The 26,147-nt window shown below is 37.0% G+C and overlaps 1 protein-coding gene across 1 annotated transcript in view; it reads left to right on the forward strand.

Moving 5' to 3' along the window:
• TANC2 (tetratricopeptide repeat, ankyrin repeat and coiled-coil containing 2) overlaps positions 1-26,147 on the forward strand; it is a 326,281-nt gene that overhangs the window by 131,748 nt on the left and 168,386 nt on the right. The window contains exon 4 of the mRNA XM_052658122.1: positions 10,512-10,622. Within this exon, the coding sequence (XP_052514082.1) occupies positions 10,512-10,622 (111 nt within the window). The remainder of the gene's footprint in view (positions 1-10,511; positions 10,623-26,147) is intronic.

Consider the following 26,147-nt stretch of genomic DNA (forward strand, 5'->3'; position numbering starts at 1 on the left):
CCATTTAGTTATTGTTAAGTAATGGCTGTGTTCTTTCTCTATGTTGTACAATATATCCTTGTAGCTTATTTTATACCTTATTATGGGTTGACCAAAAGGTTCATTTGGATTTTTCCATAAGATGTTACAAAAACCCCCAAACTTTGGCCAGCCTGATAGTCTGTGCTTGTTAGTCCTCTACCCCTATTTTTCCTCTCTTCTTTTCCCTGTCTCTGGGCTTCCCTGGTGGCTCAGATGGTAAACAATGTGCCTGCAGTGCGGGAAATCCAGGTTGGATCCCTGGGTCAGGAAGATCCCCTAGAGAAGGGAATGGGCCCTCCTCCTTTACCTCTCTCTATGGGTAACCACTAGTTTTTCCTCTTACATTGTGAGTCTGCTTCTTTTTTGTTACATTCACTGGTTTGTTGTATGTTTTAGATTTCACATGTAAGTGATATCATACAGTGTTTGTCTTTCTTTTTCTGACTTAGCATCATTGCCCTTCAAGTCTGTCCATGTTGCTGCTAGTGGCAGAATAGTATTATGGCTGAGTCGTGTTCTGGTGTGTGTAAGCGTGTGTGTGTATGTGTTTGGTGTACCACATCTTCTTTATCCATTCATCTGTTGATGGATGCTTAGGTTGCATCCATATCTTGGCAATTGTAAATAACACTTCTAGGAACATTGGTATGCGTGTATCTTTTAGAATTAGCTTTATATATATATATATATATATATATATATATATATATGCACCTGGGAGTGGAGTTGCTCGGTCATACGGTAGTTCTCTTTTTAGTTTTTTGAGAAACCTTCATATTGTTTTCGACAGTGACTGCACCAATTTACATTCCTATGAACAGTGTACAAGGGTTCCCTTTTCTCCACATCCTCACTGACATTTGTTACTATGTTCTTTTTGATGATAACCATTCTGACATGTATGAGGTGATATCTCATTGTGGTTTTGATTTGCCTTTCCCTGATGATTAGCAGTTTTGAGCATCTTTTTATAGGCCTATTGGCCATTTGTATTTCCTCTTTGGAAAAAGTCTATTCAGTTCTCCTGCCCATTTTTAAAGATTTTTCATTTTCTTCATCTTTTCAAAGAATTGTTATTTCATTACTGTCCTCAGGTTTTTAATTTACTATTTAATGCTTCTGCTGTGAAAAAAATTGAGCCCTGATATCACATCCTCTAAATTTTGGTCAGTAGATAGCTTTATGAATGTATTCATGGTATTCTCTGACTTTAAAGTTATTATTTGCAAATAAATACTACTAATGTACTATCTAATATCTAGGTTGGTCATAACTTTTCTTTCAAGGAGCACGCATCTTTAATTTTGTTGCTGCAGTCACCACCTGCAGTGATTTTGGAAACCAAAAAAATAAAGTCTGTCACTGTTTCCATTGTTTCCCCCATCTATTTGCAATGAAGTGATGGGACCAGATGCCATAATCTTAGTTTTCTGAATGTTGAGTTTTAAGCCAATGTTTTCACTCTCCTCTTTCACTTTCATCAAGAGGCTTTTTAGTTCCTCTTCACTTTCTGCCATAAGGGTGGTGTCATCTGCATATCTGAGATTATTGACACTTGCTCCTTGGAAGAAAAGTTATGACCAACCCAAACAGCATATTAAATAGCAGAGACATTACTTTGCCAACAAAGGTCCATCTAGTCAAAGCTATGGTTTTTACAGTAGTCATGTATGGATGTGAGAGTTGGACTATAAAGAAAGCTGAGTGCCAAAGAATTTATGCTTTTGAACTGTGGTATTGGAGAAGAAACTCTTTAGAGTCTCTTGGACTGCCAGGAGATCCAACCAGTCCATCCTAAAGGAAATCAGTCCTGAATATTCATTGGAAGGACTGATGCCGAAGCTGAAACTCCAATACTTTGGCCACCTGACACGAAGAGCTGACTCATTGGAAAAGACCCTGATGCTGGGGAAGAGTGAACGTGGGAGAAGGGGCCGACAGAGGATGAGGTAGTTAGATGGTATCACCGACTCGATGGACATGAGTTTGAGTAAGCTCCAGGAGTTGGTGATAGGCAGGGAAGGCTGGCGTGCTGCGGTCCATGGGGTTGTGAAGAGTCGGACATGACTGAACGATTGAACTGAACTGAGTATCTAATATACCATCTCAAGTTGCATTTTTTGTTACTTCTCTGTAGCAGTTGGCTGTGTTACTGTTCGTAAATGGTTGTTCTGTACTTTATTGAATTATTTATTTATTTAAAGTTATTAATGTCATTTTAGTTATTTAGGTTTTACTTGTTTAGAGTTTTTTGTTTTCATTATTAGGAAGTTAGTATTGAAGTCTTTAGGTGATAGATACTTTCTTTAAAAGAACTTACTTTGGTATTCAAATCCCTAAATTTTCAACAGACTGATTGAGTATTTTCTCTGTACTTGGATAGCTGCTGTATTCTTTGTATTATGTTCAGGTGAGCTCCTCCTTTTCATTGGGACCATATTGCTGTAAGTTGATGCTGATCAGCTATCTTTCAATTTTTTTAGAAAGTAGATACAGTTGCTGTTAGTCTTGGAAATTGTAAAACTACATAATATTTCATTTTCCTCAAATAAAGTAAATTCTGAATTTCTTCTTTTTAAAACTGTTCGCTATGATCAGTGGAGATAGGGAATGTTCGTATGAGAGTCCATCATGGATAACTAGTGGCCACACATTGGTATTTGTATTGGTAAACACTGTTGACTTCACTTTGCGACACTGCACACATTTCATATACTTACATTCATACAGGTTTCAAAGAGATCAGATTTCAAATAGTCTGTAGTCAGAAATAAATATGCATATTGTGTTTCTAATAATATTAATGTATCTTTATTCAGATTTAAAATAAATGTGTTCTGATTATTTGATACTTCACAGAATAGTATGGGTGTAAAACAGCATGCAATCATTTTTGTTTGTAGTTTAGAGTCAGGAGAATGGGGAGACTAAAGAAGGTAATACATGGTATTTGGGGAAGAAGCAAGGAAAAGAGAAATGTATAAAACATATACTTCATTTTTTATACTTTATAGATGAAAAGAGAACCAGAAAGGTACTTTGCCAGTTTAATGTTAATTTTGTAGTTGGTTGGAACAGTAAAGTTTTATTTTCATTATAATGTGTCAGAAGCTCTTTCTACAGTGGACTAGCCATTATTTGATATTTGATGAAGACTGTCATATCACATTTTAATTTTCTCTTTCTGGGTTGCATCTGAGGGTGTTCATTTCTTTTATATGTTTTTTCTTTTCTATAAATAGATACTTTCTTCTTGCTAAAAAACAGGAAACTATATGAATTACAGTTCTTTCTTTTCATCTGCTTTTCACTTATATCTAGCCTGTTTCACATTGTCAGATTCTATTGGTTTTTCTTTCTCAATTTTTTTAAACTTGTTTTTGATCCCTCTGTTTTAAGGGATTCATTTGTTTTTTGTTGCATAACTAACAAAAGTTCCATGGCATTCTTCCTTTATTCAGGGTGTGGTTTATGTCACCATTTAAGCACCGTTATGAGAAGAGGTTGGTCAGGATACTGGATAGATTGGAAAGATACTATTCTCATCATTTCCCAGTTTTAAACCACCATTAGATTGGGGGTTAAGAGGGAGGAAATAAAGAGTATCACAAACAATCTCTCTCCTTCTACCCTTGCTTCCCACCCTCACTCCAGGAAATCCATTGTTACTCAAAGGTTTATTTTTCTAGTAAATGTTTAGGAACTAAAATATTATGAGTGTTATAAGAGTGTGCCTATGAAAGCTCCATTAAAAACTTTTTAAAATACAGTTTTTTCTTTCCAAATAAAATTTCCACTCTCTCTCTCTACTTCCTTAACAGTTAAATTGTTCATGTCTTTCCTCCCAAGTTTTCTTCTAAGAATTATATAACTTTAACTTACATTTAGGTCTTTGATCCATTTTGAGTTTTTTGTATTTGGTATAAGATAAAATCCCACCTTCATTGTTTTGCATACACGTATCCAGTTTTCCCAACACCATATATTGAAAAAATTGTCTGCTTTAAATGGTCTTAATATATTTGTCAAATCATTTGACCGTAGGTTTTATTTCTGAAATCTCTATTCTGTTCCATTGTCTATGTGTCTGTCTTTATGCCGGTACCACACTTTTAATTCTGTAGCTGTATAGTGAGTTTTGAAATCATAAAATTTAATGTCTCCAACTTTGTTCTTTTTAAAATTATTTTGGCTATTCAGAGTCTCTTGAGATCCATATGAATTTTAGGATGACTTTTTTATCTATGCAAAAAAACCTCTGGGATTTTGATAAGGATTGCATTGATTCTATGGATCACTTTGGGTAGTATTGCCATTTTAACAATGTTAACTTTTACAATTCATGAACAACGGTTTTCTTTCCATTTACTTGTGTCTTTATTTTCTTTCAGCTACATTTTGTAGTTTCAGGGCTTTGGCTTCCTTAATTAAATTTATTTGTAGGTATTTTTTGTTGCTATTTTAAATTAAATTGTTTTCTTAATTTCTTTTCCAGATTGTTCACTGTTAGGGAATTTTTGTATGTTGATTTTGTGTCGGACAACTTTGCTGAGTTCATTTATTGGTGGAATCTTTAGGACTTTCTATATTTACGATTTTGTCATCTGTGAACAAAGATAATTTTGCTTCTTTCTTTCTAATTTGGACGCCTGTACTTCTTTCTCTTGCCTATGACTAAAACCTTTTTATCCTCCTTTCACATTTGACAGTGAATTTGTCTTTAGATTAACCTTACTAGTTCAGTTCAGTTCAGTCGCTCAGTCGTGTCCGACTCTTTGCGACCCCATGAATCACAGCACGCCAGGCCTCCCTGTCCATCACCAACTCCCGGAGTTTACTCAGACTCATGTCCCTCTAGTTGGTGATGCCATCTAGCCATCTTATCCTCCGTCGTCCCCTTCTCTTCCTGCCCCCAATCCCTCCCAGCATCAGAGTCTTTTCCAATGAGTCAACTCTTCGCATGAGGTGGCCAAAGTATTGGAGTTTCAGCTTTAGCATCATTGCTTCCAAAGAAATCCCAGGGCTGATCTCCTTCAGAATGGACTGGGTGGATCTCCTTGCTGTCCAAGGGACTCTCAAGAGTCTTCTCCAACACCACAGTTCAAAAGCATCAATTCTTCGGCATTCAGCCTTCTTCACAGTCCAACTCTCACATCCATACATGACCACTGGAAAAACCATAGCCTTGACTAGACAGACCTTTGTTGGCAAAGTAATGTCTCTGCTTTTTAATATCCTATCTAGGTTGGTCATAACTTTCCTTCCAAGGAGTAAGTGTCTTTTAATTTCATGGCCGCAGTCACCATCTGCAGTGATTTTGGAGCCCCCCAAAATAAAGTCTGACACTGTTTCCACTGTTTCCCCATCTATTTCCCATGAAGTGATGGGACCAGAGGCCATGATCTTCGTTTTCTGAATGTTGAGCTTTAAGCCAGCTTTTTCACCCTCCTCTTTCACTTTCATCAAGAGGCTTTTTAGTTCCTCTTTCACTTTCTGCCATAAGAGTGGTGTCATCTGCATATCTGAAGTTACTGATATTTCTCCCGGCAATCTTGATTCCAGCTTGTGCTTCTTCCAGTCCAGCGTTTCTCATGATGTACTCTGCATAGAAGTTAAATAAGCAGGGTGACAATATACAGCCTTGACGTACTCCTTACTAAGTATGCATTTAATCTCAGAACCAACTTTGTGAAAGTACTTTCTTGGTACTTTCTGTTCCACTCGTCTTTATATTTATCCTTCAGTTCTCATTTTCCTGGTCCTTGCTTTGTTTCATCTGGCTCCATACCATTCTCCCATGAGTATCTGAGTCTTATGCTAGTTTCTCCATAGAAGTTCCCCTTTGCTGTGAAACATTTAATGAAGACAAATAATTAAGTAGTTATTAAAATTTATATTTTAATGTCTTTATAGTTGCTTGGGGCTTCCCTGGTGGCTCAGCTGATAAAAAATCCACCTGCAACGTGGGAGACCTGGGTTTAATCCCTGGGTTGAGAGGATCCCCTGGAGAAGGGAACAGCTATCCACTCCAGTATTCGAGCCTGGAGAATTCCATGGGCTGTATAGTCCATGGGGCCGCAAAGAGTCAGACACAACTGAGCAAATTTCACGTATAGTTGCATGAGCAAGGTGTGCTTCAGCATCATCCACAGCATCTCAGTTTACAGAGGAACCTACACAGATGGGTTTCTTTTTCACCATTAACATTTCTTTATGATCTATCTGATTGCTCTTCATCCCCTGTCCTCTACCCCTCAGTGATCTTGGTAAAAATTAATGAGTACAGACACGTTGGTCTCTCTTCGAAATAGGCTCTGAATGATGGATACTTTATAACTTGGGATTGGTTTAAAAAATAAATAAATAAACCCATAACACAGGAGTTGTAGTGCTAAAAGAGTGATTGAGAAGAAATCCTAACTTTTACCCATAGATGTTAATACTTTCAGAGACGAGGCCTTGATTTCTATTTTGTTTCAACTTTTTTTGTTAGATGAAGTCTTTCAGTGGTCCATTTTCATGAGGTATTTATAGATATCTCTCTCTAATCTGGTGTCCACAAAGTTTAGTGTGCTTTAGAATCACTTGGAGGGTTTGCTAAGCACAGATTGCTGAGTCTATACTGTCTCAAGTTTCTGGTCCTCAGCCGGTTTGACATGGGGTATGATCATTTGCATTTCTAACAAATTCCCAAGTGATGCTTTACTGCTGGTCCGGCACCACAGTTTGAGAACTAGCGGTCTAAATCATACTGTTTAACTTTCTATACCGACATACTTCTCTTTGTCTAACTTAGACCATTTTGACTTGGGTTTTCTACCACTTTCTAGCATGTTTTCTTCAACATTATTTCCTTCTCAGTTTAAAAATTTTAATTGGTAATATCACTGTTCTTATCATTCCCTCATGGCATCTTAGACGTCTTTGTTTTACCCCTCTGTCACAGGCAGTTCAGACTTTCCAAAGCATGCTGCATCTGTGATGGTGATGATGATGATGATAGCAGCAGAAACAATGATGAAAACAGCTAACATTTATAAAGGATATGTGCTGGGCACTTTTCTAACCATTTTATTTGAGTTAATTCGTGTAATCCTTGCAACTGTCCCATGCTGTAGCTACTGTTATTAATCCCAAGTAACTGATGAGGAAACTTAGGCACAGAAAAGCTCTCACAGCTAGGAAAAGGTGGAAGAGATGGGATCTAACTTAGGCTTTCTAGTTTCAGGGCTCAGATCGTTCATTCCTCTGTTATCCAGTCCTTCCCTACTATGCTGTTGAGTTGACCAAAAAGTTCTGTTGGGTTTTGCAATAAGATCTTATACCATGTTATGCTGCTTCTCCATTCTGTCTTGAAACCATGTGCTTACCTTGTTTTCTATAATCATAGCCTTTTTGCCCCAGACTTAGTAAGGCTAACTTGCCCAGTTTCTTATTACCTGTAAGTACTAGAGCTATAACCTCAGTCTTTCAAATGACTAAGCCCATGCTCTAATAGGATTCCCTGGTGGCTCAGACAGTAAAGAGTTTGCCGGCAACGTGGGAGACCTGGGTTTGATCCCTGGGTCGTGAAGATCCCCTGGAGAAGGAAATGGCAGCCCACTCCAGTATTCTTGCCTGGAAAATCCCACAGATGAAGCCTGGCAGGCTACAGTCCATGGGGTCACAGAGAGTCTGACATGACTGAGCAACTTCAGTATACTCTAATCAGTATGCATCCTCTGCTTACAGTATGCATCTCAACTCAGCCCTATACCCAAAGTCAAGTTTCTTACAGCATAGGAATCATATACCCAGTATTGGTTCAGATTTCAGATTAGTGGTTTCCTGTTATCTCTTATATCACAATAAAATACCTGGTTTGGTTTTAGAGTCCTCTTTGTTGTTGTTTAGTTGCAAAGTTGTGTCTGACTCCTTTGTAGCTCAGTGGACTATAGCCCACCAGGCTCCTCTGTCCGTGGAATTTCCTAGGCAAGAATGGAGTAAGATGCCATTTTCTTCTTCATTAGAGTCCCCTGCTCATCTTATTTCAACCACTTAAAAAAAACTGTTTGGTAAACCCTTTGACACAGAGTTATTCTACCCATCTGATTCATCTTATATACCATTTATTTTACAGCAGAATGTATTAGCATTCTAGGCTTCGAAACTGCTGTCCCATCTTTCGTGCTGACCGATTATGTTCTCCACCAAGTAGTGTTAAGCATCTTGGACAATCTGTCATGCTTGTGATTGTACCTTCTGTGTGTGTTTGACTTAAGATAACACTAGTTCTCTATAATTTGAGTGAGAGCAACATTATAATCTACCTTATAAAATAACATAAATTCATTATTAGATATGTACAGTGTCCCATAGATGACAGAGATGAAGGTAGAAAAGCGGAAGTAAATGTCCACTGTGAACTAAAAAGGTAACAATTGGAATTCCCTGAGAAAAGAAAATAGAGAAGTCTACATGGTATTGAATTTTCCAGATCTCTAGGATCTTGATTTTCCCCCTTGACTTCATCTCGTAATTCTTAAACATTCTTCCTACCTCCCTCAACTTCTCCTGCCATCCTTCAATTTCTTTCTTACATATCTACCCTCAGTTGCTGATTTCTGTCTGTCTACTAGCCCCAAATTTCATTATAAAAATTGTTATTAAGATTTTTAGATGTATAGAGTCCCTTGAGCAGGGACCAGGGCTGTCTTTGTCAGAACTCATCAGGTAGAAGAATTATTCTACTGCCATGATAAAATAATAAAATTCTAGGAAAGGACTTAAGAGATTTAAGAATTAAACTATTATTATAAAGTAAAAAATAAAATCGATGTGTTAAGAGTAAAAAAAATAATTTCTCCTATACAAAGCAATTTTGGATAAATAAAATGTTTTATTACTTTTGAATTGGTGAGATTACAATGAAAGGGGTTCTAATATTGGCTGCAGATAAAGTAGCCTGCAGATATGCATATAAGTCACTTGAGATCTTCATTTGTGATAGTGATTTTTTAAAAATAGGCTGAAGTTTTACAGTTAACAGAGGTGAGAATTCTGCTGTTCTAAAGCTTGCTTTTGGCAGAGAATCATTCTGTTAGCACCCTCAGTCTTGGTTGCCATGGAGACAGTAGACTTTATTTTAACATACACTTAAAATATACATACATACCCTAAGATTTAAGTATGATTTAGTTGACTGTAGGTTTTGAGTATCAAAAATACTTTCTATTTTTTAAAGACTTTGTATTTTTGACCTCCAAAGAAAATAAAGTAGAATTCTGGTCATGGTAATGACAAAGTTTTACATTACTTTTTACAAGGTCTTTTAGGAATAACTTAGAATCCCCCTGTGAATCAGTAATGGATGAGGATTTTGAAGAACATGCCGAAACTTTTGATAAAAGAAATGTGATCTTAAGCACTCACATGTCTGGAACACCTGTAGTTATGATACAGTGTATATAGTGCATACAAATCAATTTCAGATTTGGCTGGTACTTTTGCCACCAGTATTATACTAAGCACATTCATCCTATTACAGTTTATTTAATAGAATTCAGTTTAAAAGTATCAAAGCAGTCTTCATAATTATAACTTTTAATATATTTAACTATTTAAATGTATATCAGTAATATTCCTTAACATTTTTGCCTAAAAATCATTAAATAAAATTTACACTAGCTTTTAATATGAAAACTTTGAATTCATGAATTATGCTGTTTTTGTTCATTCATTCCTTATAAGATTGAGTGAATTCCATGGCATGGAATATTGCTGTTCCATAGACCTCATAATTATATTTGTAAGCAAATCACATCTCTTTATCTTTAGCAGCCAGTTGCAAACTCTCATGGCCTAGTTAATATCTTAGTCCACTAGCAGTTTTGACTTCTTACCTAATAGCTGAGCAGTTAGATAATTGGTTTCCTTGTTAAGCTAAATAGGTTAATCCTACTTAAGGTAGTTATCACAACCCAGTATTGTATTGATAGTTATTTCTGGATAAAGAAAACTTTTGGTTATGTTTATTATAAACAAAATCTTAAAGGTTAGTCTGATACTTTAGTCAGTTAATACCTGCATTTAACAGCAAAGGAAGACAAAATCAGAAAACTCTTTGCTTTATAAGGAAAGAGAAAATAGCTAAAGGTAACAGATTAGAGAGTTACAACTTACACTCATAGTTTTGATGATTAGATTTTAGCTTTTCCAGTTTGCAGTGACTTTTTAACAAGACCCATCTCCTCTATGAAGAATGCAGTTAATTTTTTTCTGGCACAAAAAAAAAAAAAAATAGGGTAACCTGATCTGAGTCTGACAGAGTGTGTCGTTCATTTAAGTGCTTCCATCTGTTGCCTGCTGTTCCCCTTACTCATGACCCCTCTATGTTTCTCTTTCCTTTCTCTTTCCCTGTTTCTCTTTCCTTTTTCTTCCTTTCTTTCTGTTTTCCTCTCTTTTTTTTTTCCCCTCTCCCTCTCTCTCTGTCTCTTTTTTTTTGTCCTTAGCCCCTCTGAGGAAGGCAAAGTTTGTTGAGAGCCCACGAATTCCAGAATCCGAGCTTGGCTCACCAACCCTCACTTCAGCTCAGAAACTGGACGTGGATGCATACTGCCCTGGTAAGCGTGCATGCCAAGTATCTGCTTTGAAAGAGGGAGGTTTGGATCAGGCCCATCCAGCAGAGCAGCGTTTTGCATGTATATTATTCATAAAATCACAGCTGTTCTCTCTTGTGCAACTGACTGTGTATTTTCCTTATTAGAGCAGTTTCTACTGAATATCCTTTTTGATTATTGATATAATTGTGTAGATATTGAAAACAGCTTCAAGGATAATTTTCAAAAGAATCAAAATAATTCAGTAGATACATCCTGAGGGTGCTTTGTGTGACCTGAGATACTTGAAGAAATTTTGCTTTGGCCATGTCCACTCAGCAGAGTTCAAGTGTGAATAAAAATGTCGATTCAACCCTAGTCCTTTGCATATGATCTTTTTTTTTTTTTGCCGTAATCCCTGTTGGTTTTCTGAACAGTTATAGAAAATAGTTGTGATGTTGGATACATTATACTTGAATTAGGAAAAAAAAGTTACAGTTTCCTGATTTGGACTCCTGGACACTCACTGTTAGAAATACCTCTTCTCATGAATGGCCTGTAAGCACATGTGGGAGTTCACTAAAACCCTTCTTGTGTGGGAGCCAAGCTGACACAGACTCATTATCAATGCTTAGATTCTTCCCAACTTAGATGAGTTGCTTGGCAACATCCTTTACACTTACTCTGCAGTGAGTCTATAGAGCTGTGTTAGAAATGTTCACAGCTCTAGTTGAGTATACAGATCAGAGCTTCAGTAAAGAACTTTAGAAGACTTGTTTTTAGGTCTTTTGTTTATTCCTGCTCATTAAAATCAATGTTAAACCACAGTGGATACAACGACTACATATTTACCATACTAGAGATTAGCAGAATAAGGTGATTTCTAGTTCTAGGTAAGATATCAGTAGCTGTAATCTGAAATGTCAGGCTAATATACCTCTGAAGCCAGGTAAGACATGTATTTTTTTTAAAAAAAGACAGGAGGCAAAAAACTTGAGGCAAACGTAATCAGAGACATTTGATTTTATGAACCAGCTTTGAATATTGAAAGACCTTGGGGATTTCGCTTTCAAGTTGCAGAACCTTGGTCTTCATCTGCTGTTGTAAATGACTTTCACTTTTAAATCAATCACAGGTAGGTATTAGAAACTAGCTTTTCTGTTTCTAAAAGGAACAAAGTAGCGTCCTAAAATGACACAGTAGCACATTGTTAAAAGAATTCCTGTTTTGAGGTATTGTCACGTTTCTTGGACATTGGACTATTATACTCTGCATTTCTTCATGCAAATTTTAGTATAATAAAGTAAAATAATTAAATGCACTAATTCTCTATTCCTGCATTGAGGTTTGGAAGAAAAGAGAGATCTTTTCTTTTTCAGATTTGCAAATCAGATTTAGTGTGGGGGGACTAATTTTTCACTTCCTGATTGCCTATCTGACATCTTTAATCTAATCTAGTGATTGTTACTGTCAAGAAGCAAGGGAGCTGCTGTTATTTAGAATGCCAGTGCTGAATCACTGTAAAAAATCTTGTCCATGTTATTACTTATGTATATTTTCCACAAACATGAATCTTCACTGAATTGGAATTGAACCAAACTGAACCTCAATTAACATTTTCAGAAAACCAGGAAGAAACTAAAACACATTGCCAAAATGTTAATTGCCATGCTCTGCAGTCTCCTTTTCTTATCTGAAGCAGATTTAAGGCATAGAAACGTCTTAGTGATTTGTTCTTTTATAATAAATTCTGGGAAAATAAGTTTCTGCGGAGATAAGATTAGTGACCTGAGGGTTGAAGCTGTAATCTTCTACATACTACCAAAAATTAACAATAAACAAGTAAATTTAGTATACTCATAAAGCAAACAAATAATCCATTCTTTCTGAATTTCTCTTACATAGGATATACTAGCAGAATAATGATCATATATTAATATTTTACATACATAATAATGCAGTTAAAACTAGTGATCTGATATCTTCCTGCTTTATTTATCACATGCAAATTTGGAGAAAGAGTATATGTCACAGAGGCAACGAGCATCAGCTAAAAGTTAAATGAGCCCTAGTTCTCACATTTTAGCATGCTTCTCTGGTGGCTCAGTGGTAAAGAATCCACCTGCCAATGCAGGAGGTACAGGTTCAGTCCCTGGATTGGGAAGATCCCCCAGAGGAGGAAATGGCAACCCACTCCAGTATTCTTACCTGGAAAATCTTATGGACAGAGGAGTCTGGTGGGCCACAGTCCATGGGGTTGCAAAGAGTCTGACATGACTTAGAGACTAAACAACCACAGCAGCAAGAATTGCCTGGAGGATTTCTTCAAAGGCAGATTGTGGGACCCAGCCCCAGAATTTCGGAATCAATAAGCCTGGGTAGGTTGAGAATTTGCTTCTCTAACAAACTCTCAGCTACTGCTGAAGCTGCTGGATGAGGTGCCATACTATGAGAACCAGCTGGGTTACAGGGTGGCTGCAGGCTGCAACCCATCAGACTCATTCTGCTGTTGACTTCTGAGGAGTAATTGGTGACGTTGTTTCATTATCCAGACCTCAACATTTTGGTGTCTGTATTTTAGGTGGGAAGAAGAAAGCTTTTATTTCTGAGAAATGGACATCTATTTTCCTTGGTTTGTCTTTTGGTCCATGGTATCTGTGTACCTATAACTAGTTTTCAGTGTTGTCCTGCAAGGAATAGGAAATTGTGGATCAAATCAGAGCAAGTTGTAGATGTTTGGTCTACAGGGACTGGGGAAAGCTACAATGGGGTATAGGTATTGATCCAGATTATCTGTCTAATAAACTGAGGGATTCAGTCTATATAGCATTAGATTCTAGAATACTTAAGTTTTACTGTCCCTCAAATCAGATTTGTTGTATGCAGAAAATGTGCAGAACAGTATGAGTAAACAGTATGTTTTGGTTCTGCAACTGAAACCATAGAGATGATCGATGATGTTACATAACTGAACTTCCCGAGTCGGGGAGATCAAGCGAATTGTATTTGATAATCGTCTTACAGTGAGGAAATTAGGACCTAGAGAATTTAAGTGATTTGTGTGAGGGTATAAGCAGGATTTATTGTTGAACTCTTTAAGTGGACACAGTGTAGTCCAGAAATACAGTGCCCCTAACTCTATTACTGTGTAAAATTCTATAAGCATCCCTTGCTTGACCCTTAAATTAAAAAGTAGAAAATTCAATTTTTGAGTATGAGACAAGGCTGTATTCTCTTTTTAGGGTAACCAACTGATATCAGTGATTTCAGTAAAACAATTGCCTAAATAAGAGAACACACTTGTCCTACCCTCTAACTTTTCTGCCTACAGCATTGGTTATGAGCTGTGTGATTTTAGGCAAGTCACTTAACTTGTCTCAGCCTCAGTTTCCTCATCTGTAAAAATGGAAATGGTAATCTTAAATCAGATTAATAAATACAGAGCACTTAGCAGAATGCTTGTTTTATAGTAAATGCTTATAAATGTTAGCTAATTTTGTTATTATTATAGTGATGATCCTGAGTGTATAACACAAGATCTTAAAGTGTTTTTAAATAGGAAATACAAGATGTAAAGGTTTAGGGTAATTTTTAGTTAGAATGTGTCTGCCTATGTTTCAATTACAGTCTTCCCCTTAGCAGTTTTGTGATCTTAAACATGTTGTGTAATTTCTTCGTGCTTCAGTTTCCTATCACAGTAACATTACGTATAACATGATGTTACTTGATAATTTAACAGATTACATATATATTTGCATAGATACATGAATACACATTCAAAGGGGGAAATGTCCAGAAGAATACACCAAACTAACCTTGGTTGCCTAAAGAGGGAGAGAATTGGAATTCTGTTTGTTGTCAGAGGAGAGAGTAGCATTCGTGAGATAAGAACATTATCTTATGTTAGCAGTGGTTGTAGCTGGCTGATGGGATTACAGGTGATTTTTCTTTTCTTTATTGGGCAGTATGTGTTAGTTTCAGAGAGCTCGGGTTCTGAAATTAACTCTACATTTAATTCCTGACTCTGTCACCTACTAGCTGTGTGACTACATGTAACATTCATAGCCATAAATTCTTTGTAGGATTGTGATTAAAAACAGCTCTTTTTTTAACAATGAATCTTACAGAGTTGTTAAGATTAAGTAAAGTAATGTATAGGACAAATGCTCAGCTGAGGTGAAATAAATAAGAAATGTATTACCCTTCCTGTTGTTCATCATCATCATCATTATACTCTTCTAAAATTTCTGCAGGGAATTTGTATTGAGATTTTTCAGTTCAGATGCTACTAAAGGATAGCAACATTCCTTCTTAGTTTTTTCAAGCTTTTTATGTTGCACGTTTTAACAACACATAATTTCAGGTGTAGGAATGAACCTTGATACAGATGCCAGGCCAAGTTGACAGTTTTATAGGACTTTTGATACATGTGCAAGGTTAAGAGCCAGAGTCCAGACCAGAGTTCTGAAAATAGACAGGCTTTTATCCACAGCAGATACTTTCAGAAGAATTTGAGATTAATCTTTTTGTAATAGATCCTTTTGAATCTCTTTAAAAATGGCACTGTCCTTCAAAGGACAATGTTATTTAAGGTGACAACAAAATTAGGATGTATTTGAAACTCAAGAATGGAAGAGAGTTTTATGATACTTTCTTACTTGAAGGTGCATATTCATATTTATATAGTTTCATTCATAAAAGACTTTTCATTTGGATTTCTTAACAGCATTGTGTGTTCTATAGCACAAGTGCAAACCACTGTACTTGATGAAATATTTCACATAAAGTGAGTAGTTCCTTGATTCTTCTTTTCCCAACTCCTGTGTAGTCACGGTCATTCCACTTAGAAGAAAAGGATGATCTGTTTTCTCATCTTCCGTTGTTTGTTTTTCCTGAAAACATTATCAGATGTTACCTTTATTCCAAATGGTTTGCCATTCTTCTTTACTTTGCTGTGAATTTTGTACTTTAGAGATAAAACCCTCTGTCTGGTTTTTGATTGGTTTATGGGTACCAGGCGCCTTTTTCTTGTAATTCACAGCTTCTATTATCTTGAATTTGTATTTCTTACGTCTACTGTGTCAAAAACACAGGTATACTGCAAGATTTTTAACCAGAGTTAAACTGGTGAGTTTTGGGGTGAAGGGTTTCTAAACCCCTTAAAATTATATACAAACACTGTTCTACATGCACATATGTACTTCTTTCTATTAATATAACAGCTTCTCAGAGCGATCTGTAACACGTCTTTCCCCACTTACCCGCCCCCAAAAAGAAGGAGAAAAGAAATGCTGTTATAAATGTTGAAATGAAATGAAGGTTGTTAATGGTACAACTGTTAGAACAACAACAACAAAAACCCCACCTAAATGTTGGGTAGTGGACAAACTCACAAATCAGATGAAGGTAGAAATGCACTGCAGTGCTGCCCTAACCAGGATGTGAACGTCCGTATAAGAACTAGAGAGAGGAAGCAGAGAGATAAACAGGAATGACTTCAGTATATTTCAAGCATGAGAGATACTGCCTGAAAACTGATTATGAGCATAAGCACACCAAAGAGCTAGAATAAGAGAATGGATAGCTTTTCATCCACATACTCCTTTATCAACTAGTAAGTTCTTAACATGTTAGAAAGTTCTTTCAGTGGACAGGTGCTTTATTGAATAGAACTTTTCACTTTGAACATTTTTAGTTGTTTTCATGATTTACATTTTATCATTATTTAAGGCATTAACCATCTTTTTAAATCAAAATATGGTGAATTTACAATGTGTGCTAATCTCTGCTATACAGCACAGTGACTCAGTTATACACATATAGACCTTCTTGTTTTAATATTCTTGTCCATTATGGCTTTTCACAGGCTGTTGAATATGGAGTTCCCTGTGCTATAGTAGCACCTTGTTGTTAATTTATCCTCTGTATACTAGTTTACATCTGCTAACCCCTAGCTCCCAGTCCTTCCCTCCCCCATTAACTGTCTTTTAACTGAGCTTTCGATTAACTCTTCTCAAGGTGTTTTGCATCACAAATTATAAAGACTTGGCCTGTAAGTATGGTGCTTAGATCTGTAATTTAGCTAGATATCCAAATGGAAGTTTTTTATTAACCCTAAAACCTGCCTATCTTTGGGTTTTTTGAGGCAGTGAAATACACTAGTTAGACTGCAGACCTGAGAGCCAGGCTGCCTGTGTTCAAATACTGAGTCTACCACTTTGTGCTTGTATGACTTTGGGCATATTACTTACAATGATTAATTTCCTTATCTGTAAAATGGGGATTATAATATTACCTGTATCGTAGGAATGCTGTGAAGATGTAATAATTAAAATATATAAAATAATGACAATTATGTGGTCCAGAGTTAGTTTTAATAAATCTTAGCTACAGTTAAAGTGTTCCACAGCCTTTACTACTTTTCCTCTAAGAATGTTATGTGTGGAATTTTTCTGATGGTCCAGTGGTTAAGAATCTGCCTCCCAATACAGGGAACGTGGGTTCAGTTCCTGGTTGGGGAATTAAGATTCCACAGGCTGTGAGGCAATTAAGCATGTGCACAACTAGAGAGAGGCCTGTATGTCACAACTAAGATCCAGTGCAGCCAAATAAATAAATAAATACTGAAAAAAGTGCTGTGGGTACGATTATCATTATCCTTTTTATGAGAGCACTTCACAAAGAGGATAAAAGTTGCACCTACAGCCTGCTGTCACTGGCCTGTTTTCATAAGCAGTCTATGTATAGATTCTAAGCTTTGTGGGTTTTGGTTGTTTTTTTTTTTAATGAAGGCAGCTTTTCATAGTGATAAGTAGCCCTGGGATCATATAAACTCAGCTAAGTCTAATCATGCCACTTACTAGTTGTATAACTTTTATTATTTAGTCTTCCTAATTTTCTGGTTCTTCATCTGTAAAGGACAGAGAGTAATATCATGTACTCCATAGGGTGTTTGTGATGATTGATTAAGATAGAAGGTACTTATTAGCACAATGTTTGGAGCATCAGTTATTATGATGAATAACATCTCTCACATATATATGTTTTTCTAAATTTATTTCTGAAAAAAATGCAGTTTTATGTTCTTCTTTCCCTACGCAATATATATATGTTCCTGCAGCCGAGTATTCATGAAAAATTCAGTGGGAACAAAGAAGAGACAGAAAGATATTCTTGACTTGTCTTTTGATACTCAAGAAACTAGAGATTTTAGGAATTCTGTATTTGATGTCACCACTGCCATCCTTTGTCCCTAAATCACTTGAAATCCTCTTTGTTTCTCTGTTTTTCCTTGTTTAGAAGTTGTTTGTTATATAACATTTAAATTTAGGGAATTCCCTGGCAGTCCAGTGGTTAGGATTTCATGCTTTCACTGCCAAGGGTCCAGCTTCAATCCCCAGTTGGGGAACTAAGATCCCACAAGCTGCCAGGATCATCCAAAAAAAAAAAAAGTTAAAAAAAAAAAATAGCCTAGGCTGTAGTTATCTCAGGGTTCAACTGGAGAAGGCTCCTCTTTCAAGTTTATGATGCTTATGTTTGTTGAAGGATTTGGTTCCTCTGGGCTGTTGGAACAGAGGGCCTCAGTTCTTAGCGGCTTTTACCAGAGGCCGCCCTCAGTTCCTTGCCATGGGTGCTTATCCACAGGTGACCTCACCCATGGCAGCTTGCTTCCTGAGAACGAGCGAGATGAGAGAGACAGTTTTTTATAACTTAGTCTCAAAAGTGGCATTGTATCACTTTCTGTTATATTCTCTTCATTAGATGCAAGTCACCATGTCCATCTCACACTCATGGGAGTCAATTGAAATTTTAAAGAAAGTTGTTTAAACGAAGCAATGAATTCTCCTGGTTTTTTCTGTGTATTGATACATGCTATTCTGTATTCTGCTTCCCTGGTGGCTCAGATGGTAAAGAATCTGCCTACAATGCAGAAGACCTGGCTTCGATCCTTGGGTTGGGAAGATCCCCTGGAGAAGGGAACAACTACCCACTCCAGTATTCTGGCCTGGAGAATTCCATGGACAGAGGAGCCTGGCAGGGTACAGTCCATGGGGTCACAGAGAATAGGACACAACTGAGCAACTTTCACTCCACTTCATTCTGTATTCTGGAAGCACAAATCCTCATCCTTGTCTCCATAGTATTCCTAGTATCCCTCCCTTTTATATTCAGAATTCCCTTGCTGTTCTTCTAGTAACTGTCTGTAGGTCTTTCCTCTTGCCTAATCTCTACTGTTACGGTTCAGTGAAGTACTTCTTCCTAAAATGGTGTTTTTCTCTTTAAGTCTGAGTAACTACATCACATTATTTTAATGTGCAGGTTCTAGAATAAATTTCAGATTGGGAAGCCAACAAAGAATACATTTGCCATGTAGACAAAGGTGACTTTTGAAGATAATAATTTTCCTACTGTAATGAGTATACAATTGCTTTACTTTCCACATTAAAATAAATTGTATGATGGGTAAGGAAATCCAGGTCAATAGGGGAATAATATGGAAATATTTGTATTACACAAGTAACGCATTTTTGCCATATTTTGTATCTCACACATGTCTATTCAAAACAGTCATTGGAAACCTCAGTTTAAAACCCAAAGGAGCATTCAGTGATGAACGGTCTTATAGATTTTTATGAAACATTTAAGGTTCTTTTAATACTGCTTTTCATTTCAGCCAAATAGTCATCATCATACATAGATGTGCACATAGTATTTCTTGTGCATTGGAGGCAATTATGTAGGCAAGGAAACTCTAGGGTAAGAGTTGCCAAGCAGTTGCTTTCTGCCTCTATGTGTCCTATCTCTACAGTGATTCTCACTTCTAGTGGGAGAGAATCAGAATAGTGGGATGTTGTAATGGAAGATGATAAGTATTTAAAAGCCTCTTCTCTAAACTAAGTGCCAAACTAATGAATTTTTTAAGATGCAGAAAAGTCCCTAATCTTATAAAAATTTATCCCCGAATAGCGCAAGGGAGAACCACCGTGTGTGTGTTCAGATGATTTTCCCCCCCATTTGTTTCTGTATGTCTGTAAGTTATTAGTAAAAAGAGTATAGGATTATTAGTAGATAAATTTATGGATAAATTTCATGGATAACTTTATGGATTATTGAGGAAATTTATGGAATATCTCCAGAAAATTGTACCCCCATACAAAATTTTGCATATTGTCTGAGTTTTGAAAAAATTAAACTTTTGATCTGTTTGCCATCTGTTAACAGTATTTTCTGAAAGCCAGTCTAAGCAAACCAAAATGAATAAGAATCCGTGAGTAGAATTTTCCAGGGAAGCTACATTACTGCTAACTCCTATTCTGTACCCTAAAGCTAGGTATCTAAATACTGCAACTGGAGAGATGCCCTAAAAGCTGATTCTTTAACTAGGTTCTAGGTGAGTTAATTTAAAGAAGGCAGTCATTAGGAAGGAAGTAGGTGAAAGGAAGGGTAAGTAGAAATTCAAACACTTCTGCTTCTAAGACATGGAGTCCTGTGATTATAAGCTCCTTAGATTTCTCTGCATCTGTCCCAACTAAGGCATTTTTTTTCCCTCAGTTGAGGATTAACAGTAACCTGTGTCATTGGTAGCCTGAAGTGGATCTCGTTTTCTCATCCACCTCCAGGGACCTTTCTTCCCCACCTTTCTGCCCTCTAGACCCTCCGTATTGAGAGGTGAGTCTCACCCAGAACTATGGAAAACATATCAGACCACCATCTTAGCCTCTGACTTATATTTAATTTTATTTTTTTCCTTTTTAAAAAAAATTTTGCTTTGCAATACTGTACTGGTTTTGCCATACATCAGCGTGAATCCGCCACGGGTGTACACGTGTTCCCCATCCTGAACTCCCCTCCCACCTCCCTCCCCGTACCACCCCTCTGGGTCATCCCAGTGCACCAGCTCCAAGCATCCTGTATCCTGCATCGAACCTAGACTGGCAATTTGTTTTTTATATGATATTATACATGTTTCAATGCCATTCTCCCAAATCATCCCGCCCTCTCCCTCTCCCACAGAGTCCTAAAGACTGTTCTGTATATCTGTGTCTCTTTTGCTGTCTCGCATACAGGGTTATCGTTACCATCTTTGTAAATTCCATATATATGTGTTAGTATGCTGTATTGGTGTTTTTCTTTCTGGCTTACTTCACTCTGTATAATCGGCTCCAGTTTCATCCACCTCATTAGAACTGATTCAAATGTATTCTTTTTAATGGCTGAGTAATACTTCATTGTGTATATGTACCACAGCTTTCTTGTCCATTCATCTGCTGATGGACATCTAGGTTGCTTCCGTGTCCTGGCTATTATAAACAGTGCTGTGATGAACATTGGGGTACACGTGTCTCTTTCAATTCTGGTTTCCTTGGTGTGTATGCCCAGCAGCGGGATTGCTGGGTCATAAGGCAGTTCTATTTCCAGTTTTTTAAGGAATCGCCACACTGTTCTCCATAGTGGCTGTACTAGTTTGCATTTCCACCAACAGTGTAAGAGGGTTCCCTTTTCTCCACACCCTCTCCAGCATTTATTGCTTATAGACTTTTGGATCACAGCCATACTGACTGGCATGAAATGGCACCTCATTGTGGTTTTGATTTGCATTTCTCTGATAATGAGTGATGTTGAGCATCTTTTCATGTGTTTGTTAGTCATCTGTATGTCTTCTTTGGAGAAGTGTCTATTTAGTTCTTTGGCCTGTTTTTTGATTGGGTCGTTTATTTTTCTGGAATTGAGCTGCAGGAGTTGCTTGTATATTTTTGAGATTAGTTGTTTGTCAGTTGCTTCATTTGCAATTATTTTCTCCCATTCCAAAGGCTGTCTTTTCACCTTGTTTATGGTTTCCTTTGTTGTGCAGAAGCTTTTAATTTTATTAGATCCCATTTGTTTACTTTTGCTTTTATTTCCAGTATTCTGGGAGGTGGGTCATTAAAACAGACAAATTTTTCTAGAGAAGGTATTCAGAAACTGTTTAGCAATCACATTGAAAAGAAATAGAGTGCTTTCAGGCTGGCTGTATATTCTACAACTCATCATGCTCTTTATCATTCCTACTGCCATTACTGCTAGCCATACCAGATGTATTAAAATTGCTTATATCCTGAAGGCATTTGAATTTGCAACCTCTGCTTTGGGTTACAGGGAGTGGTCACATTTTCTAGGAGGTGGCAAACCAGGTGGCTCAGTGGTAAAGAATCTGCCTGCCAAGCAGGAGACTCGGGTTTGATCCCTGGGTTGGGAAGGTCCCCTGGAAATGGCAGTCCACTCCAGTATTCTTGTCTGGATAATTCCATGGACAGAGGAGCCTGATGGACTGCAGTCCATGGGGTCGCAAAGAGTCAGACGCAACTGAGCACAACACACACACACAGAAATGGATGATGAAAGAATGAAAATTTCCCTTACTCCCTCCCTATTAAAACATGCAATTTCAGGAGATTCATAGACTTCCAGGAGAGTGTGTATCAGAGGATCTCACATCAGAGTTCTTGATTTAGATTCTTCAGTAGCTTACATATGCTACCATTTAGCGTATGGTTTGTAATTAGCTACTATGGTTTAGCTCTACCAGAAGAAAGTATTATGCATGATTGAACAATTGAAATCTCATGTTACTTTAAAAAGAAAAAAACTAAAGGAGAATTTCCTCAACCGATAACCTCTAGTGGTGTTAGGGACATAGTCACCTTCTCCAACACAGTGATCATCAAAAGTGACTCTTAATTTTGTAACTCTTCCTGTGTGCTCACCTTCCTCCATCTCCACCACTCATCTCACAGACTCTAGCTCTTTTCTGCTATGTTTTTGCAGCATTATATTAAGAATAACCTGAAAAGATTGCCTACCCTACTCTAATCCTATGACCTTTACCATGATTTCTTTTGCATATTATTCTGCTAATTCTCTTCCCTTTTCATACACCTAGTTATTTTTGGGTGCTGGATTTAATTTAATGTTTGAACATATGTATGGAAATGATCTTTTTTTTTTTTTCCCAGAGAGGGTTTTCATTTCTTCTGCCACCTGTGAGCAGTTCAATCCAAGTTCCGGGTTGAAAGTTTTCTAGGCCAGTTAAATGACACAAATCAGGACTACAGAAACTGTTTTACTTCTGGTTCATCTTTACCCCTAGCATGTAGCTCCTAAGGGTCTCAGGTATGGGGTGTTTTACTAGAGTTCCCATTCCTGGCAGATCCTCGGCTCCAGTTTTGTTCCCTTGACCTTGTGAGACAGCTAAATGCACAGTTCAGCTGCTCAGTTATTTCTTACCTGTTAACAAACACCACCTTGCTAAAGTGGCCCTCTGTGCTGGGCAAGATCTCCATTTTGGATTTCCATCTTCTCCCTGTTGTTATAATGATACTCATCACCTCCTTGTTGGGTCTTTAATGTTTTTAAAATATTTTTAAAATATATTTTACCCAGTTTTTATTAATTGTTATCAGCTGGAAGGTCTCCAATTACTGAAAAGTGTCTCCCACCATTATTTCCTTTGGAGAAAGAAATTCTAGCATTTATATTTTTAGATTGTACATACATCTAAAAGTATGTGAAAGAAGCGTTTTATTTTTCTGTTCTGTGCTCCCCATGAAGCTACATGGGAACAGACTGTACACTAATAAAACAGTCTTAGAACACTACCTCTTTGGACAAACCAGTCTCCATAAATTCTGGGAGCTGTCTTATTAAGAAATTGAAATGATATTATTAGCCAGTTGATTAAATACAAAGAAATTCTCATTCAAACGAACTTTTAGAATTGGTTCATGGACCATCTCTTTGAGCAAGTTGTTTCTTATTTGGACTTGGAAATTAGTACTTTACAGCAAAATTTCAACAAGTTTTGCATACAGTGGTTATGATATTACCCATGACACTGAATTGTTAAAAAACTTGCCTTTCTGCCCCGATCTCAATCTGCTGTTATTTGACCTGCTACCATTAAATTGGTGGGCTTCCCTGGTGGCTCAGAGGTTAAAGCGTCTGCCTCCAATGCGGGAGATCCGGGTTCGATCCCTGGGTCAGGATGATCCCCTGGAGAAGGAAATGGCAATCCATTCCAATATTCTTGCCTGGAGAATCCCATGGACAGAGAAGCCTAGTAGGTTACAGTCCACAGGGTCACAAAGAGTCGGACACGACTGAGCGACTTCACCTCACCTCACCATTAAATTGGGGAGGAAAATGTCTGCTTCATCCTAAGTGCAATTCATAGATCATCGAGTTAAGTTCAACATTATTGTTTTCAGCTTTTATCTTACTCTCTACAATAGCCATAATAGTTAAATTATAATTCTGAGTGGATTAAGCTGTTTATATTGCTGCCAGAAAAAAAATTAAATAGGGGATAGGAGTCATCAAGCAAAAGATTGGAAAGTTTCTTTTAATGTTTGAAGAGGATCATGAAACCCAAGTTTCCTACAGTCTGGCTTCTATTTCTTGGCTCTGTTGCAAACCAATTTTAAAAGGAAGGGTCTTACCTGATGGTTACTGTTTCATTAAAACATTGAGTATCAAAAGCTGTGTAATACATTTTTTGTATCTACCATAAAATGCCTAGTGCATATATCAAAGACTCAGTCTTCTATTAATCCACATAAGTCATCTTTGGTACTGTAGAACAGAAGGCTACTCTTAAAATGCAAAGATATTATTTATTTTGTATAAATAATTTTTCTAAGTCTTAAAAAAATGAAAGAGCTCTGGATAGAACTCATTTGTATACAAGTAAAACTTCAGTTATAGTCAAGGGCATAAAATATGGATGCTATTTTCTGGTACCTTACCAGAGAAATGATGTTTATTTTCTTAGTTAAAATTTATTCTACACGATGAATTCTCTATTATAGCAAATGCCTTATCTGTTCCCTAACCAAGTAACATTTTTTATAATGACCCAGGATGATATGCTTTGTGGCTAAGAGAGAAGAAAGAATTAAGCTATAAGTGAATCACCACAGCATTTTTCTTTCTTTTTTTATTTTATTTTATTTTTTTTTACTTTATTTTACTTTACAATACTGTATTGGTTTTGCCATACATCAACGTGAATCCGCCACAGGTGTACATGAGTTCCCAATCCTGAACCCCGCTCCCACCTCCCTCCCCATACCATCTCTCTGGGTCATCCCAGTGCACCAGCCCCAAGCATCCTGTATCCTGCATTGAACCTAGACTCGCGATTCATTTCTTATATGATATTATACATGTTTCAATGCCATTCTCCCAAATCATCCCACCCTCTCCCACAGAGTCCAAAAGTCTGTTCTGTACATCTGTGTCTCTTTTGCTGCCTTGCATATAGGGTTATCGTTACCATCTTTCTAAATTCCATATATATGTGTTAGTATATTGTATTGATGTTTTTCTTTCTGGCTTACTTCATTCTGTATAATCGGCTCCAGTTTCATCCACCTCATTAGAACTGATTCAAATGTATTCTTTTTAATGGCTGAGTAATACTCCATTGTGTATATGTACCACAGCTTTCTTACCCATTCATCTGCACCACAGCATTTTTCTAATGAAAGTTTTTGAGTAACAATTTTCCTAAGTCGTTTCTTCTCAAATATCCAAACAAGAAAAAAATAGAACACTAAAATGATCAAAAATACTCATCTGGACAATTTATGCATTTTCTTCTTTATGCTTACCACTGTGTCCACAGTCCATTAGTGTAGTGACTGACTGATACATAGTAAATGTTCATTCAGTGTGTATTGAATGAATGAAATGAACCTAAAAAGTCAGAGGAAGGCAAAATGAAAGAATTTAGTATGCTATAAATATGTGTAAATTACATAGTTTTCTCTTTACTTAAGAATGTGTCTTTTCTGGGAATTCCCTGGCGGTGCAGTGGTTAGGACTCTTGCGCCTTTTCTACTGAGAGCCTGAGTTCAGTCCCTGGTCGAGGAACTAAGATCTGATCAGCCAAGTGGCACAGCCCAAAAAGAAAGGAAGGAAAAAAAAATAGGAAAGAGAGACAGCAGAGGCAGTACCATTGGGCTGAAGAAGAGGTTTCTGCCTTATTTAAAATATATAAATAAATACCCAACTAAGATAGTGATATTTTCAAATATTCTTTTTAAAAAATGTCTTTTCTCTTTCTAATTTACTGCAGAGGGCTTTGTATGCTTGAAAAACCAGAACCATGATTTCTTATCTGTTCTTATAATTTCACTATGATGTTGAGAAAGGAGGAGTGGTATTTCTTTCAGTGTTTTTTTTTTAATGTATAGTATCCCATTTGTTTTAAATTCATAAACTTTCTCCTCCTATGGAAGGAAGACTACCTGCCAGTGTGACTAGCATAAGGGAAGGGGCATAAAGCTTCACTGGATCAGAATTCAGCCATGGCAGCCAACTGAGATCAATCAGCTATAAGTGAACTGTAATAAATGTAATTTGAGAACATAATCAGTTAGTGTAAAGCAAAGAATGAGAATTTCAGGAAATCCTGCTGGCCAAGCATGACACATGTGTTTGCACTCAGTTGCTCAGGCATGTCCAACTCTGCAGTTCCGTGGTCTGTAGCCCACCAGGCTCCTCTGTCCA

This window comes from Budorcas taxicolor, chromosome 19 (assembly GCF_023091745.1).
Source record: "Budorcas taxicolor isolate Tak-1 chromosome 19, Takin1.1, whole genome shotgun sequence".
Lineage (NCBI taxonomy): Eukaryota > Metazoa > Chordata > Mammalia > Artiodactyla > Bovidae > Budorcas > Budorcas taxicolor.